Raw genomic sequence first — 18832 nt, 5'->3', positions numbered from 1 at the left:
GAAAATTATAGATCAATCTCCCTAATGAATATTGATGCTAAAATCTTAAATAAAATATTAGCAAAAAGATTACAGAAAATCGTCACCAGGATAATACACTATGACCAAGTAGGATTTATAACCAGGAATGCAGGGCTGGTTCAATATTAGGAAAACTATTAGCATAATTGACTATATCAATAACCAAACAAACAAAAACCATATGATCATCTCAATAGATGCAGAAAAAGCATTTGATAAAATCCAACATCCATTCCTAATAAAAACACTTGAGAGCATAGGAATAAATGGACTTTTCCTTAAAATAGTCAGGAGCATATATTTAAAACCATCAGTAAGCATCATATGCAATGGGGAAAAACTGGAGCCTTTCCCAGTAAGATCTGGAGTGAAGCAAGGTTGCCCACTATCACCATTATTATTTAATATCGTATTAGAAACACTAGCCTCGGCAATAAGAGTCGAGAAAGATATTAAAGGAATTAGAGTAGGCAATGAGGAAACCAAGCTATCACTCTTTGCAGATGATATGATGATATACCTAGAGAACCCCAGAGATTCTACTAAAAAGCTATTAGAAATAATTCATAATTTTAGCAAAGTAGCTGGCTACAAAATAAATCCCCATAAATCCTCAGCATTTTTATACATCACCAACAAAACCCAACAGTAAGAGATACAAAGAGAAATTCCATTCAGAATAACTGTTGATACCATAAAATATTTGGGAATCTATCTACCAAAGGAAAGTCAGGAATTATATGAGCAAAATTATAAAAAAGTCTCCACACAAATAAAGTCAGACTTAAATAATTGGAAAAATATTAAGTGCTCTTGGATCGGCCGAGCGAACATAATAAAGATGACAATACTCTCTAAACTAATCTATTTATTTAGTGCTATACCAATCAGACTTCCAAGAAAATATTTTAATGATCTAGAAAAAATAACAACAAAATTCATATGGAACAATAAAAAGTCGAGAATCTCAAGGAAATTAATAAAAAAAAATCAAATGAAGGTGGCCTAGCTGTACCTGATCTAAAATTATATTATAAAGCAGCAGTCACCAAAACCATTTGGTATTGGCTAAGAAATAGATTAGTGGATAAGTGGAAAAGGTTAGGTTCACAAAACAGAATAGTCAACTATAGCAATCTAGTGTTTGACAAACCCAAAGCCCCTAACTTCTGGGAAAAGAATTCATTATTTGATAAAAACTGCTGGGATAATTGGAAATTAGTATGGCAGAAATTAGGCATGGACCCACACTTAACACCATATACCAAGATAAGATCAAAATGGGTCCATGACCTAGGCATAAAGAACGAGATTATAAATAAATTAGAGGAACATAGAATAGTTTATCTCTCAGACTTGTGGAGGAGAAAGAAATTTGTGACCAAAGATGAACTAGAGACCATTATTGATCACAAAATAGAAAATTTTGATTACATCAAATTAAAAAGCCTTTGTACAAACAAAACTAATGCAAACAAGATTAGAAGGGAAGCAACAAACTGGGAAAACACCTTCACAGTTAAAGGTTCTGATAAAGGCCTCATTTCCAAAATATATAGAGAACTGACTCAAATTTATAAGAAATCAAGCCATTCTCCAATTGATAAATGGTCAAAGGATATGAACAGACAATTTTCAGAGGATGAAATTGAAACTATTACCACTCATATGAAAGAGTGTTCCAAATCATTATTGATCAGAGAAATGCAAATTAAGACAACTCTGAGATACCACTACACACCTGTCAGATTGGCTAAGATGACAGGAAAAAATAATGATGAATGTTGGAGGGGATGCGGGAAAACTGGGACACTAATGCATTGTTGGTGGAGTTGTGAACGAATCCAACCATTCTGGAGAGCAATCTGGAATTATGCCCAAAAAATTATCAAATTGTGCATACCCTTTGATCCAGCAGTGTTTCTATTGGGCTTATATCCCAAAGAAATACTAAAGAAGGGAAAGGGACCTGTATGTGCCAAAATGTTTGTAGCAGCCCTATTTGTAGTGGCTAGAAACTGGAAAATGAATGGATGCCCATCAATTGGAGAATGGCTGGGTAAATTGTGGTATATGAATATTATGGAATATTATTGTTCTGTAAGAAATGACCAGCAGGATGAATACAGAGAGGACTGGCGAGACTTACATGAACTGATGCTGAGTGAAATGAGCAGAACCAGGAGATCATTATACACTTTGACAACGATATTGTATGAGGACATATTTTGATGGAAGTGGATTTCTTTGACAAAGAGACCTAACTAAGTTTCAATTGATAAATGGCGGACAAAAGCAGCTACACCCAAAGAAAGAACACTGGGAAACGAATGTGAACTATCTGCATTTTTGTTTTTCTTCCCGGGTTATTTATACCTTCTGAATCCAATTCTCCCTATGCAACAAGAGAACTGTTCGGTTCTGCAAACATATATTGTATCTAGGATATACTGCAACATATCCAACATATATAGGACTGCTTGCCATCTAGGAGAGGGTGTGGAGGGAGGGAGGGGAAAAAAATTGGAACAGAAACGAGTGCAAAGGATAATGTTGTAAAAAAAAATTACCCTGGCATGGATTCTGTCAATATAAAGTAATTATTAAATAAAAATTAAAAAAAATAAAATAATGATGGATAATATAAAATATTTGCTAGTCTGCCTACCAAGATAAAGTCAGGAACTATATAAACATAATTACAAAACACTTTCTACACAAATAAAATCAGATCAAAACAATTAGAAGAATAGCAAGTGCTCATCGGTAGGCCAAGCTAATAATAATAAAAATGACAATTCTACCTAAATTAATTTACTTATTCAGTGCCATACCAAACTGCTAAGAAACTACTTTATAGAGCTGGAGAAAATAATAACAAAATTCATCTGGAAGAACAAAAGGTCAAGAATTTCAATGTAATGTAAACTTTTGTCTCAAGACATGCAAAAGATCCTAGTCTACTAATACTGCTACTATTAATAACATCACAATTTTAGAGTTTAAAGGACTCAAAAATCATTCAGTCTTTATAATTAAAGAAAAATAAGAGAAAAGTTAAATAATTTATCCAGAGTCACTGAAAATTAATGGAGCTAAGATTACCATTGAAGACTCCTGACTCATAGCTAATGGTGTTTTCTTTATGTTGTGCTACTTTTTCAATTTGACTTGGTGGGGAGGAAAGGTCATCAGACTCTCTTACAGTCCTCTTGAAGTACCAAGGGAAGAGAAATAAATTGGCATAAACTCCATGATGTGAATATTTTTTAAAACAGATCAGGAGCTGTATAAAAGATATTTCTGGCTATTAGGGACCAAATACTTGGGTAATGAGTTGCTGATGATTTAGACTGTAAGACCCAAATCAAAAAGCATTAATTCTGTTCTTCTATTATTCCTTCCACTATATTTTATTAATTCATTTAGAAAGCATATGCAAGGCACTGTCTCAACATGGTACAAGAATTTTTATTGGCTATGGATGTCTGTTTAACTTTGTGATATTCAAGGCTACTCTGCATCCTGATATTAAATCTGACTATAATCCTACCTAGAAACCATAAGTACCTTGGAATAAGCAGACTTTACCTGGGTTCAGTAAGTCATAGTCTGTAGGATTTTCTAATAAACTGGGGAAGATGGAACCAGGCCAGCAGATACTGGTGATTCTTATTCAGAAATATGACTGAAGTTTAAAAAATTTGAAGCAGCAGGTGATAATCAGAGAATTTGGTCAATGCTTAGTGTCAAGTAAGTTAGATGTCAAGGTCAAGGTTACATGCCAAGTCAGTAGAAAAGACAACTAATTTGGGACAGAGGGAGGTAGAACTTAATGCAAGTTGATAAGTGATATAAGAAAACAAGCAGAAACTTAATCAAGAAAAATTAGACAGAGACAGCTAGGTGGTGCAGTGGATAAAGCACCAGCCTTGAAGTCAGGAAGACCTGAGTTCAAATCTGGCCTTAGACACTTAACAATTCCTAGCTGTGTGATCTTGGGCAAGTCACTTAATTCCAATTGCCTCAGCCAAAAAAAAAAAAATAGGAATAAACTTTTAAGGAGAGTGAACTACCTGGATCATATCTTCCATATGAAAAAATTATCCTCTTAATAGGTGGTCCAAGGTTCTCCAAGAAATCCTTTCTCTCTGACTGGGTCCACCTTAAGGAAAGCTAGGGTTGAATAGGTCTAAATTTTAGGTGGAGATGACAGTATGATCCTGACTAAGCTGGTAAGGGAAATGGCTGCCCTGAAAAGGGTACTGAAAGAAAGACAGAAAGGGATGGCATTTGGCACATAATGCAGTGAAAGACTTTGCTTTGTCAGAGATTTAAATCAAACTAAAAAGCACTGATTTGGTCTCAAATTAGAATGATATATGTATGTTGAAATCTTATAAGTATAAAAAAGTATAACCCCAGTAAAAGGACTTGTGATCTAAAAAGGACAATGAGAATTGAGATCACCTTGACTAAGCTGTTTTATTTTCTAAATCTGGATCAAGCTAACTGAATAACATGAAATTGGCAATGATTTACGTCTACTGTAATAGAGGTTCATCTTGTAGTTTTTCCTCACACTGCATGCAAGTTTTGTTATAGGTTTGAACTGACTGTGTTTGACTATAGTGGACGAGATTAGAGAAAGGGTATCTATTGCCAGAAAAAGTAACAATGTCAAAGTCTAGGACTGTAGGAAAGAAGAAAGGAAAAAAGGAAGAGAAGGAAAGAGGAAGGGAAGGAAGAAGGGATAGTAGGAAGGGAGAAAGGGAGAGAGGGAGGAAGGCAGAGAGTAAGAGAAGGAGGAAGGAATTTTTTCTACCATAATCCAGGCTTGTGCTATGCACAAACGTTATCACATTTGATCTTCACAACAACCTCTTTGACCCTCACATCCAGTCTTTTCAGTAAGATCAGGGGTGAAGCAAGGATGCCCATTATTACCGCTATTATGTACTGGAAATGTTAGCTAAAGCAATAAAAAAAGAAAAATAAATTGAAGGATTTAGAATAGGAAATGGGGAAATAAAACTGTCACTCTTTGTAGATAATGATAATATACTTGGAGAATCCTAAAGAATCAACTAAAAATTAGTTAAAATAATTAACAACTTTAGCAGAGTTGCAGGATATAAAATAAGTCCACACAAATCACAAAAATTTCTTTATTTCTGCATATTCTGCAAAGTCTAGCAGCAAAGACAGAGAAATTCCTTTGAAAATAACTATAGACAGTGCAATTATTTCTATTTTACAATTGAGGAAACTGAGACAGATATCAATTTAAAGACTTGCCCAGGGTCATGTAAAAAGTAAGTGTCTGAGGTTTAATTTGAACTCAGGTCTTCCTGATCTCAGTTCCAACACACTAATCATTGTACCATCTCAGAGAGATATTTGATGTTAATGAAAATATAATCTAAGATTCACCACTTGACAAGATAGAGTTGAGGATGCATTTAGTCTGTTTGGTGAGTTGTCCTTTCTTAGACCTAAGATTGGCCATGAAGTAATGAAGACTTGAATCCAAGTCTTGCTTCTGACACATACTTGCCTCTGATGAAGGACAAGCCAATTAACCTTCCAGTGTTCCAAGCAGTGCTCTTGAATTGCAGAGAAGTTACTCATCTTCATGAGAAAGGGAATTTTCAAACTGAAGAGGGGAGCCTCAAAACTCTTTCTCTTTCCCTCTCTCTGACTTTGGGGGGAACACTAAGCTCTCTCCTGAAAGACCTGCGCCAGGGAATCAAGATAAAGTGGTTTCATTCTGTTATCTGGATGGGACTAGTTGAGTCCAGGATCACTCCCTACTTAGCCCGATTTCTATCTAACCCTATTGAGTTGGAAATTAGCCCAGAGACACTCATTCAATTCCAAGATTTTCTATTCTGATTCCAGCTCAAACTGCTCCCAGTTCCCACCAAGAGCTGCCCCCAGCTTCTAGCAAGGTTTCAGTTATAAAAGGGAGCAGCTGAGCTCAATCCTGGGCAGTAAAAGATCTCAAAGCAGGAATCATTCCAGGCCAAGGGACCTCCCTTGACATAGCTACCTGCGAGGGACTCTGCCCACTGAAAGACATTCTCTTTCAGCGTTACTCTCTCTTTATTTTTCTCTCCTATTTCCCTAACAAGACCTTATTCACCTCTCTTGTCAGGATTTCTCTGCTAGGATAGGATTTTTCTGCTAAAAACTTTATATCCCTCTGTTGGGACCTTGCCACCAAGGAATTCAATCTTTGTAGCAAAGGCTGACTTCCCAATGCCAATAATAAACTTCTTTTGCCAGTTTAACTTTTCGGGTTTGTAAATTCATTTACGAAGGACCTGCGCCGCTACACTCCCTGCCCTGCCACAAACCTTATCACTTGACTCCCTGACTGGGAATCGAGGGGAGCTAAACCTCATCAAAACAAAGAATTTTTAATGGCTATAAAATCAGGGATCTAGCTCCTAAAGGGGTGGGTAGTTTTTATTTCTCATATCTTTCTTTGCACTTAATCCAACATTGTCCTTTAAAAGGTATTCAACAAATAGTTTCTGTTTAGTGACTGATTATATTCTTTATTTCCTCAGGTGAGAACACCACGAGTTCTCTCTGAAGAGCAGCTGAAGACTCTTCTAGAGGAATGCATATTGGAACAAAGATCAGAAAAGGAAAGCAGAGATGCTGATGGAGTACAGCCTGAATCCATCCAGCCTTCCAAATCCTTCATCGCTCAGTTGTTAAATGTGTTACCAGCTCTCAGCAGTCCTGAGGTTGAGAATGAAGATTTCCTTGAAAATGGAGAATGTGAAACACCTGGCTATTATCTTACCAAAGCATTGGGGAATCAACATCACATTGCAGAATTTTTGGTCACTGAGACAAAGGAAGCAGAGAGTCCCTGGCCTCCAGGGAATGTAGCTTCTGGTGACGTAGAACATTACTTTATGTCAAAAACCCTCGGCATTGGAAGGCTGAAAAGGCCTTCTTTCTTGGATGATCCTTTATACTGTATGGACAGTAGCCCATCATCTGAGGATGAGAATCTGAAACTGATTGATTTTTCCACTGAAAGCCCACCAAATCCTGGTGAGTCTTAGAGAAGCTAAGTCCAAATAAGTGATGGTTCCAATGAATGAATTTATCCCAAGGGTTTGCTAATTCAAAAGTAGAATGAGGAGCCACTTTTACAAATCCCTACCAAGATTCATCCTTCCAAATTTTTGTTCAAATCCAAAGGGAAAATGAGGAGTCATTTTTGCAAATTACTACACCTTCTTAAAGTTCTTCAGTATTTCATTGATTTCCTCTCTGTATCTCCTTATGTAGGGAACATCCTCTTTCTTATGTGGGTTGGAACTTCTCTGAGCTCTTTTCTAACTCTTACATTCTTTGATTTAACCCATTTATTCCTTCTCATCCTTTGAGAATCACATTTGAGATTTAGTACATTCTCTTATATAGCCTCAACAAAGAATCTAACCAATGTTCTTTCTGAATCCATCCCTTTAGGTCTTTTTACATTCTATCAGTACTAGTGCAATGCTTGTATCAGTCTTGTTATCTCTCACTCCCAAAACCTCCTTTTCCAGTAAAACATTAGTCAATCAATCATCAAATATTTATTATACCTTTACCACATAGCAGGAACTGAGGATACAAAAAAAAAAAGCAAAAATTGTCCCTGTCCTCAAGGAATTCAAATCTTATAAAGGAAAAAAAGTAGATACAAGGTTCATCCATACAATAATATATCTTCTTAATGATAGCCCTTATAGCATTTCTTGAAAATAGGTAATATTAAAAACATGTTACACATATTTAACATGTATTGGATTACTTGCCATCTTAGGGGTACGGGGGAAGGAGAGGGAAATTTGGAACACCACAGAGTTTTGCAAGGGTCAGTGTTGAAAAATTACCCATGCAAATGCTTTGTAAATAAAAAACTTTAATAAAAAACATGTTATAGCTTCTTTACATCCATCAGGAATCTTTCCATTGCCCTTTAGGTAACCCACAATTTTGATTCCATAGTTATCTAAAATTTTTGTCCTGACATTACACATAGTATTTGGCGGTCATGAGCTGTATCAGTTTTAATCATAATTAATTAGGTCAGCCTAAAAAAAGTCAATTTCACAAGAGGGATTTTGAAGCCAGCTGACAATTTAGCAAATTACATTTTCTCAGGACTTCAGTTATCTATTTTTATTGATGAAAATTTTGTCAAATTACAAATTTAAAGTGACTAGATCATACTTATTATAACATGACATCTCCTGATTGCATTTTCATAGGTTAACTACTCACTTAACACAAAATTCTCTTTAATGATTCAGTCATCCACCATATAATATTAGAAAATGTGTGATGATCCTCTTTATTATATAGACATAGACAGAAATAGCATAGACACTTTTGATGTAAGTGAAGGATAAATTGTGTGTTTGATTTAAAAGCTTCTATAGTATGATCATTTGAGAGGTGAAAGCTATCACTTTTAGCTATTATTAGAAAGTCTATGGAGCCTCCATCTCCAGCTCTGAGTTCTTCAATTCTGACCTCTAGTTCCATACTTCCACTTGCTTATGAGACATTTCCACTTGGATATTAGGGTTTGTACTTCATACCCAAAATAACTCAAACCAAACTCCTTAGCCCTTCCTTTCATCATGAACTAGTTCTTCCTTCTCTATTTCTGTGACCAAAGTTTGAAACCCTATAATCTTTTACTTAAAGAAAGAGAGGATTTTGGGGGCAGGTAGGTGGTGCAACGGATGGAGCACCAGCCCCGAAGTCAGGAGGACCTGAGTTCAAATATGGCCTCAGACACTTAACACTTCCTAGCTGTGTGACCCTGGGCAAATCACTTAATCCCAATGCCTCAGCACACACACAAAAAAAGATTTTAAAGATTATCTAGTCTGTCCCTAAAAACTGGTAATTATCACATGTTTTGGATTAGACCTGTAATTTCCTTGGAACTTCTAATGAAGGTGCTTCTTATATACTAGTGCAGATGGGCACCTTCTCTAAAATATATACTGGTCTCAGAGAATTGCCTGGGGCATTGAGTACTTAAGTACTTTGTCCTTCATCACATAGTCAGGACTTGTCAGAAGCATCAATAAGCTAAAGCTTTCTTTACTCTTAAGATTAGCTCTCTGTCCATTACAATGTTGCCATTACCTTTTATTATAGTTATTGGTATATTTATCTTATCTCATCTACTAGATTGAAGCTCCTTGAGTGTAATGTTTTCTGGTCAGTTTTCTTGGGGTCTCTGGAAGCAGCCTTCTTTTCAGTCAGAGTAATCATCACAAGAACAGCCAGGTGTTAAAGTCCAGATCCTGTATTATTTCCTTCTTGGGGCTGGGTAGCCTTCTGGAGAGCCTTTCCGACCGGCCTTGGTCTCAGTGGGGGAAGTACAGGAAGCCAATCCAGCCACCAGGAACCTAACTGAAGGTGGAAATGAATCTCTGTCTCCTTGGCTCCGACAGCTTCTAATGCACTTGTCTTCTCTAGCTCTCTCCGAGCCTCTGAGAGCTTAAGTTCCTGCCTCCAGTTCTCTTGTCTTCTCTGCCTCTGAGAGCTTCTCCTCTGTGGCTCTCAGTCCCTGCTTATATGTTCCACACTGAGTATAAACCAATCATTATATCACTAGGAAACCATTATTTGTTGTAAAATTAAATCAATCATACTGAACCTTGCTAAACCAGATAACCATTGTCTCATCAATTCCACTTAGTATCTTGTAAGCATCCTTGTTTCAAGTTCAGAGTTCTGGCCCATAACACTTGAGAACCTTCTATTTAGCTTTGTGTTCTCCCCACTGCTCATAGCTATGTGACTAAGAGACTACCTTGTGCAAACCATTGCTCAATTATATTTGTTGTGTGAGTGAATAATTTTGTTGTTCAGTCGTGAACATTCATGTCTGTGTCTGTGTTCAATTCTTCATGATCCTGTTTGCAGTTTTCTTTGCAGATATACTAAAGGGGGTTTTCATTTCCTTCTTTTGCTCATTTCACAGATAAGGAAACTGAGGCAAACAGGATCAGATTTCATATCCATGGTCACACAGATACTAAGGGCCTGAGGCTGGATTTGAACTCAGGAAGATGAATCTTCTTGATTCCTAGTATTCTATCCACTCTATCCACTGTATCGCTTAGCTGCCCATGAGCGAATAATAGTTAGCATTTATTTATACAACATTTTGAGCTTTGCAAAATTATAAATATCACCTCATTTGATATTCACAACAGTCCTGGGAGGTGGCTGTTACTATTGTCACCATTTTACACATGAGGAAACGGAGGCAAATAAATGTTTAAATGACTTGCCCAGTGCCATACAACTTCTTAGTGTTGGAGAACAGATTTGAACTCAGGTCTTCCTAATTTCAGGCCCAGCAGGATTCTATCCAGCATACTATCTAGATAACTCTTGAATAAATTCAAGTAGATGCTCAGTTTTATAATTATGTATCAAAATAAATCTTTCATTTATTCTCCATGATGTGGATGGAAATAGAGGTGCTGGTATCAATGAAGAATTATATAAAGTGCTACACTAGCATTTTGCATGAAAAAATATGGACTTTTTATATTTTTCATATAGTGTTTAAGTGTGAAATCTTTTTCCAGCTGCAAAGAGAGCATATAATTTGCATTTCAACTAGATTAGTTTCCTCCCTCCCTCTCTCCTCCTTCTTCTCCTCTTCCTCCTCCTCATCTTCTTCCTCTTTTCCCTCCTCCTTCTCCTTTTCCTTCTCCTCCTTCTCCTTCTCCTTCTCCTTCTCCTTCTCCTTCTCCTTCTCCTTCTCCTTCTCCTTCTCCTTCTCCTTCTCCTTCTCCTTCTCCTCCTTCTCCTTCTCCTTCTCCTTCTCCTTCTCCTTCTCCTTCTCCTTCTCCTTCTTCTTCTCCTTCTTCTCTCCTCTCTCTCACCTGTTGTAGAAACAGAGAATGCCTGAACTCCCACATTGGAGAAATTAAGTTTACCAAATTGGACACAGAGATTTGTCATAGTGGTCATGGCAATAGTGTGCTGTTCAGATGTGCTTTATTTAAATTTAATTACTTATAAATATGTATGTCTACTGGAGTTCTATTAGAATGCCTAATCAAAGAATGGGTTCCTGAAAGCTATGTCCCTGAAATAACAGTTTTGACAGGTCTTACTAATTGGAATAATTTCACAGATGAATCATAGGGTTAATTTTGAACTAAAAGGAATTTAAGAAACCCTAAAGTGCCACCTCCTCATTTGACAGGTGAAGAACCTGGAACCTGAGGTCCAGGAGAGAGTATATGGCTGGTCTACAGTCACATAGGTAATAAAGAACAGGCAGGAATTTGAACCCAAATAACCTGGCTCCAAATCCACCTTTCATTCCACAGTACCATGCTGCTTTGTTGATGAATTGTATGTCTATTATCCCAGGATCAGCCTACTAATTTCAGAGAAACTTATCTCTAAAAGCATAGCTATTATTTGATTTTTGAGGGATATTGAGAAAATTAACAAAGTCATTTAAGATAGGGGCTCTTAACCTGGGGTGTAGATTTCATAAATGTTATGAAGCCTATGAACCTGAATGGAGAACAATGCATCTTTACCATAATTTGTTTCCTTTATAATCCTGCAGATTTTTATTTTATGAATTTAAAAGTATTATCATGAAAGGGGCTCCGCAGACTTCACCAGACTGCCAAGGGGTGTTGAGGGATGGAATGGGGTCAGTGACATTTTAAAAAATGAAAAATCCTTAATCTGAGGCATGGTTGGATTGCTATCTTCATTGGTGGAAAGAATGCTTGCTTTGATGAAGCCATGAATTTTGGAAGTTTTGAAGTAAATATATACATATATGAATTATACTGGTCTGTGTCTATTAAGCAGAAGTTGACAGGCTGAGCCAGAATGTTTTCTGACAGTTGAATGATGATAAAAAAAAACCTATTTCGTTTTTCTTAGTAGAGCATTCCTTTCAAAAGTTACTTCAAACCTCCTAATGCCATAAATATTCCTAATATGTAGTGATTATAATCATCTCTGGTATGTGTGGGGAATGATATAGTATAGATGTGGCTTATGTACAGACTGTATTTAATTTTCAGGCTTATTCAGTCATAAGAAGTGAATGAATAGTGTCTCTGTTACATCAGTCCTAATCCACAGCAAAGTAACTGAAATTGGTATTTTCCCTTTAAATACAAAGCAAAGCAATCACAAATGTTAGTAATGCCTCATGTCCTTTATTATTACTCTTGCACAATTTGTTTGTTCATCACCTTTATTGAAGGTACTCAATTGTGAATCAGAGGCTTAATATAAAAATGTGTTCTACATAAAAATGTCTTACCAGTTTTTGGAGAGATCAAAGCTATTTTAAGACTAATCCTAATTCAGGCATGAGTGGTAATCACTGTTACTGGTAAGGCTAAAACTAACAAATTGTTTCAGCTTCGGAGTTCTAAGCTTCAGTGTGCTAAGTCTGATGCCAATATTGTAAGTTCCTGGGATGGTATGGGGTGGAAGAGTTGGGGGAGGGTATAGGAAGAGGGATACTAGGCTGTCTCAGGAGGGATGAACCAGTTATTAATTCCATGTAAATAAGAGACAATGAGATCTGTCCTATGAGTTGTTGTGCCACAGTTCTCTTTTATTATCCTGACTCAGTTTTTTTAATTATCCTGACTCAGTTTCTCCAAATTGTCCTGCCTTGGTTTCCCTAATTGTTCTGCCTCAGTTTATAATTGTTTTGCTCAGTCCTACAAAACCACCCCTCCTTCTTAAATCAGAATATTTGATAAAGATAAAAGATCTTATATTTTAGAATATCAGAATGTCTCTCTCCATCCCAAGCTATCAGAATATCAGATACTGTTTTATCAGATGCCTCTCCCCATCTCTGGGGTTCCTCCCTCCATCTCTGGAGGCTCACCCCATCCTGTCAGAGTTCCGTTCCTGCTCTCAGCAGCCTGACTCTGCCCCTGCCTCAGTCTACCCCTTGAATCTGAGCCACATGTATATATGTCATTGAGAACTCACATTGTTTGCTGGATTCTTGGAGACGGTAGTCTCATTCAGCCCTGGGACCAAACCATGGATCCATTTGGTCCATGCTGTCCTCATTTTATAGATTAAAAAAATTGAGGCTTGAGGCTCTTCCATATTAGAGGCAGCATCCTAAGGTTTACTTAGAAATAAGGAAGAACTGAGTTCAAGGTCTGTCTTATACATGTATTGGCTATTTGACCCTAAGCAAGTCACTTAAGCTGGAAATGCTCTAACAAAGGTATCAAATACATGCCCTCGGACAGATTAAAATTTAATGGTAAATATTTAACAAAATAAAACCTATAGGGATATATAAATAATATCAATCTGTTTTTCAAAGTGATTAGTAGGGATCCTTATTCTTAGGTAGTGTTTAGTGGCCTGAGTTTCTGTTTTGAGTTTGACACCACTGCTTTCGTCAATTCTTTTTAAGACTTTAAGTTACAAAGAAAGTATATTCATAGAGGAAGTTTCTTCACTTGGGAGTTGCCTATACCTGTAAATCACAGATTTAGTCACAATCCTTATTCCCCCAATTCCATGTGAACTCATAAAGACAATACATAAATCATAAGTACAAACAGACCCCTGGGCAGTGTTTATTTACTTTGGTGACACCTCTGTACTCACCTTGATACTCCCTGGTCCAGATTCACAGAGCTTTACACTCTGGGATGACTTACTACTCGATGGACTCTTCTTGTACTGAATTACAGGGACCTTGTAAAAAGGGATAGAAATTTTCTGTAAATAATGCTTTATTATGTGTGAATCCTTTCGGTTTCATCTGAGATATTTTAGTCTATACCCCTTTACTCCCTCCCTTTATTGGAATTTGAGCTTTTCAACAGTGCTTAGTGTCTTTTTTTTTCTTATCCTTATCACAATATTCCATTCATGGCCTGTTTCAAGTGCAGCTGTTGTGTCATTGATTTTGGTATTTCTTCTGATGATGCAGTTTAAACTCACTGGTGCCTATTTGTCCTGAAAGACCATATTTTCCCACAAATTCCTCATAGCAAAATTTCCCAATGTGCTAGAGTGGAGTCCTTCCTCACCTTCTCCTGGCATGCCGGTTATTCCATTGGAGGTCCAAGGTTATCCACTGATGGTCCTTCACTCTTGCAATATACCCAACTCATCTTATCTCCCAATTATATATTTCCCTGAGGAAATCTCTTACTTTTTTTTTTCCTAGGAAGGAGGGGGAGATATGATAGACTATTGATAGACTGCTAATGTTTATTATTGTTTCTATAGATTCCCATGAGTCTTAAGTATCATATTCATTTTCTCTTGAAATAAGCATAACCATATTGAATGTAGAATGCCTATGCAGGATTTAGGGACCCTGCCACACATGAGCTGTTTATCTTCATTTTGCAGGAAGGAGAGAAAAAAGAAAGAAAGGAGGGAAGGAAGGACAAAGGGAAGGAAAGGAAAGAAAGGAGAGAAAGAAAGAAGGATTTATTATACATAAGGAGGGAGGAAAGACAGAAAAGAGGAAAGGAGGGGAAAAAATGGAAGGCATGAAAAGGGAGGTAATGAAGTAAGAGAAATGCCTTCAGAATTATCATCGTCATATCTTTTTCCCCATCTTTCTCCAGCTGCTATTTCCATGGCAGTTATCAGTGAAAGAGTGGAAAGAAAATAAGCCTCAAAAATCCCACTGAATGAATGCATTTTTCACAAATAGAAAAAGAACTTAAGAATGTCAAGGATAGTGATTTCATTACCCTTTAGTGTTAGTAAGTTGTTATATTCCATCAAATGAGTCTTGATATATTTATATGCACAAATTTATAAGATATAGGTTTCTTTGGAAGTCATTAACTTGTAAGTAGAACTTGAAAAGTGTTTCCTTATATGTTGATTTAACAACTTAGTTGAAAGAAAGTGTGATAATTGTTGTTCAACCTTCTTGTTCTAGGAGGACCAATGACATCATGCCCTTAGGATCAAGGTGTAGTGTGTTTGGCTCACACTGGTCTATTGAATAGGAGTTTAGAAAACTCTAGCACAGATTAGGCACAAATAGTCTATTTGAAATTTAGGATTGGAGATGTCTCAAAATTTGCATATTTTACCTTGTACTACTGCAGTTCTGCTTTGCTCATAGAGTACATCTCCCATGATTCCCAATTGATACTAAAATTCTTCAGACAAACCTTGGAAAGATCCTTGTACCACTTTTCCTGATTTAATGAGAAAAACCATTAAGTATACAAGCACTTGCCCTATGTGAGTTCTCTGTATAGTAGTTTTAGGCAAATGTATGTATGGCATTCCATCTACGCAGGCATTCCACTGGAGTTGCTCCCTCTGAAATGGAGTCTGAGTGTTTTTAGCTTCAGAAAGGACCTGTATATTCTGTACCTTATCCTGCCAGGTGATTTTCAGAATCTTCCTAAAATGATTTTAAGTGGAAGCATGGGACTGATAAACTGTTTAGGTTTCAGAGGTATACAAAATGAGGTCAGCACACTGGTTCTGTAGACCCTCAGTTCAGGAGGCAATCTAGTGCCTCTTCTCTCCCACATTTTCTTCTGGAGCCTCCTAAATGTTGAGCTAGCTCTGGCAATGTGTGTATCAACTTCATTATCTATCTGGACATCAGTGCCTTGCTGTGGTCATTTGAGAGAATTAATTCTCTAGACTCAAGAAATTTTATGTAAATATTTTTGATTAATTTAGTCATTTTTCTCTGAGAAGGCCCATATGATTGGAATTGCTTGCTAAAACCTTTAAATGTGAAAATTGTTTTCTAGACTATATGCAGGGTCATGCAGTGAGTACATATTGGTATACATCATTATCCCCTCCACCTGGAAAGTTTCAAAGGGAGCTTCTATTGTTTTGAGAAACAAGCAGTACAGCTATTAGTTGTGTGGATTAATTGCTTTTCATTGTGTGAGAGTGTGAGGATAAAAACAATGAGGCTATTATCCTTGAAATTTTTTACAGAAAAAAAACTTAGGCTTGCTAAGTGGTTGCTTTTGATAGATTTCTTTCTGCTTCTCTTAAATACCTTATACTTTGAGGATACTTGGGTATCATTTAGGTAAATTGCCTTCCCCAAGGGCATCAATGGGGTCTCTTATGCCTTTAATTACTTGAAATCCCATTTCCTTTCAGACAGTCTGAACCAGTTTCCCTGAGAGAACTCAGCAAAAGATAAGCCCTACTATGTTTTTATATATGTTTATGCACTTTGAATTTCCATTGGTTTTAAGACATTTAAAACCAGTAAATATGTATGAGATAAATTATAACTGCAATAAGGTTTCTTTCTATCAAATGCTATAATGACTACATAAAATACATCAGAAACCTGAAAGAGCTACATAAACAGCAGCTATTATAGTCTTTAAATTCTCTCTTAATATTTTTATTTCTCAGGAACACTTTTTTATAGAGGTTGGTTTGGCTGGCTGACCATCAATTTTTTGCACGATACTTTCTCTAATAATGAATGATAGTCAGCATATATGTAACGTTTTAATTAACTTTGACCTTCACAGCAACCCTATTATATTATCAAGGCAAATAATTGCTGTCCTCATTTTGCAGATGTATAAACTTAGAATCAGAGAAGGTTAAGTGTGACCTATGCAAAGTCACACCCTGAGTAAGTGACAGAGCTGGCATTCAAGTTCATACCCTAGTAATGGTATGAATTAATAGTCATCTTTTTGAGTCTGCAAGTATATTTTGGAAGTAGCCATCAATTTGTGGGCAGCTAGGAGGGTACAGTGGATAGAGTGCCTGGCCTGGAATCAGAAAAACTCATCTTTCTGAGTTCAAATTTGGCCTCAGATTCTTAGTAGCTATGGGACCCTGAGGAGGCCACTTAACCCTGTCTGCCTCAGTTTCCTCATCTGTAAAATAAATTGGAGAAGGAAGAAAGCTAGCCACTACAGTCTCTTCCAAGAAAATCCCCAATAGGGTCACGATGAGTCTGGCACAACTGAAAACAACAACAATCCATCAATTTGTACATCACTAATAATTTTTAATTATACTTTGTGAATTAGGTACTTTGACATTGTGAAAATCTTATGATTTCATCATCATTATATTTCTTCCATTAGTACAGATTATAATTCCTCCCTTATGCCTTCTTTGCCTGGGCAATCCTGGTCAGTATTTCCCTATAACTGAAATCTTCCATAGCAAATCTACCCAGTGCTCTGTGGGACTTCCTTTTATTCTGATGGCTTCCAAAGTTTACTTAAATACTTCTCCTGTGGTCTCGTTCTTGCTACATAAATGACCCATCTCCTTTTCCAGACATACTGGGACCTCAATAATGTCTTCACCAGCCCTTTTTTCAGCTTTGATCATTTCCCTTTGTCCAAGAGAAAATCCCATTAAAAACACTCTTCCCCCCCACCTCTCACGTCCCCCCTATTTTTTTTTTTATCATGGCTTCTTCTAGATCTCTTCCTGGTTTCTACCTGTCCCTCTGTATAAACTCCAAAACGAACCTTGTATTTGACATCTAAGATGTTTTTCCACGAGCTTCCTTTATTTAATTCTATAGTCTAATTCTGTGCCATTCACTAGACTTGGAAAACCATTCTCACTCTATTTTGTTTAGCAACCATTCATAATTAACTCCTTCAGGTCATAAATCAAAAAAACTAATCACCCCTCTCCGGCCTCTACTTTCCTTATATATTTTTTCCTCCCCTTTAGATTATTAGAACACAAATTATCTTGCTTTTTAAAATGTGTCCCTAGTGTTTAGGACAATACTTGGCCCATATATAGTAAGTTCTTAATGCATACCTTTTCATTCATTCTGACGATCTCTGAAAATCAGTTTGTTTCCCTTCTTTCCCCCCCAAGAAGAATTCCTTTACAGGATCTAGGTTTTTTCTCTGCTTCTGGTTTTTGATTTGGATTGTCCTCAACTTTCCAAAATGTGACTATTTTAAACCCTCCAGGGACATGATAAATGTATATGTGCTGCCAAACATATTGCTCCTTTTTGACACAATCAGAGCAGGTTTCATATTTTGTAAAAGAATTGTTAGAAAACTCCTTAACACAACCTCTACAAAAGAAATTAAAAGGGGAATTTCTTCTAATCAGTTTCCTTTTAATGTAATTTGTAGTCCATACTCCATTTTTTAGAGACAACACAGAATTAAAAAATTAAAAATCAAATGACTACTTCTGCTTTTTCTTTTTAGGAGAAGAATTTAGTTCCTCAGATTCCAAGTTTCAAAATCTCCTAAGTTCTTTTTCTATCACCCATATCATTGGGAATCTACATGATTATTTCATTCCACATTACCACTCCCAAGCTTAAGTCATCAAGTTCTTTGGAGCCACCAAACAGCAAATATTTGTCAACCATTATTTAAAATGGAGGCTCCTGAAGGGCCAGGTGGCTTTCTTTGGCTTACTCTGTTTAGCTGCATAACACGTAGTACATTGTAATCCTCAGTAAATATTAAAGGAGAATGTTATTGGATTATTAAGCTAATTTTGTGAATTCATAAACCTAGAGAATCACTGAATTTTAGGGTTTGAAATGACCGTTTTTTCCCCACCCATACTGAGAAAGAATCCTTACTACAACATATCTGAGAAATGGTCTTTGAGTCTCTGCTCAAAGACTTCTAGTGAAGGGGAACCTATCTCCTCTTAAGGCAGTCTGTCTCACTTTTAGATGGCTCTAATTGTTAGAAATTATTTCCATCTATTTCCTTATGGTCAAAGGTGGTAGAAAAGCATAAGGCTGAAAAGC

General features: G+C 36.6%; 1 protein-coding gene across 4 annotated transcripts in view; it reads left to right on the top strand.

The window, feature by feature from the left end:
• The window catches only part of FSIP1 (fibrous sheath interacting protein 1), a 271977-nt gene that overhangs the window by 249414 nt on the left and 3731 nt on the right, over positions 1-18832 (top strand). For all 4 annotated transcript variants that reach the window (XM_051977060.1, XM_051977059.1, XM_051977063.1 and 1 more), the window contains one exon: positions 6597-7095. In XM_051977060.1, the coding sequence (XP_051833020.1) occupies positions 6597-7095 (499 nt within the window). The remainder of the gene's footprint in view (positions 1-6596; positions 7096-18832) is intronic.

Source organism: Antechinus flavipes, chromosome 2, assembly GCF_016432865.1.
Source record: "Antechinus flavipes isolate AdamAnt ecotype Samford, QLD, Australia chromosome 2, AdamAnt_v2, whole genome shotgun sequence".
Taxonomy (NCBI): Eukaryota; Metazoa; Chordata; class Mammalia; order Dasyuromorphia; family Dasyuridae; genus Antechinus; species Antechinus flavipes.
Note: the sequence above shows the minus strand (reverse complement) of the source record. Positions and strands in the feature narration are given on the sequence as shown.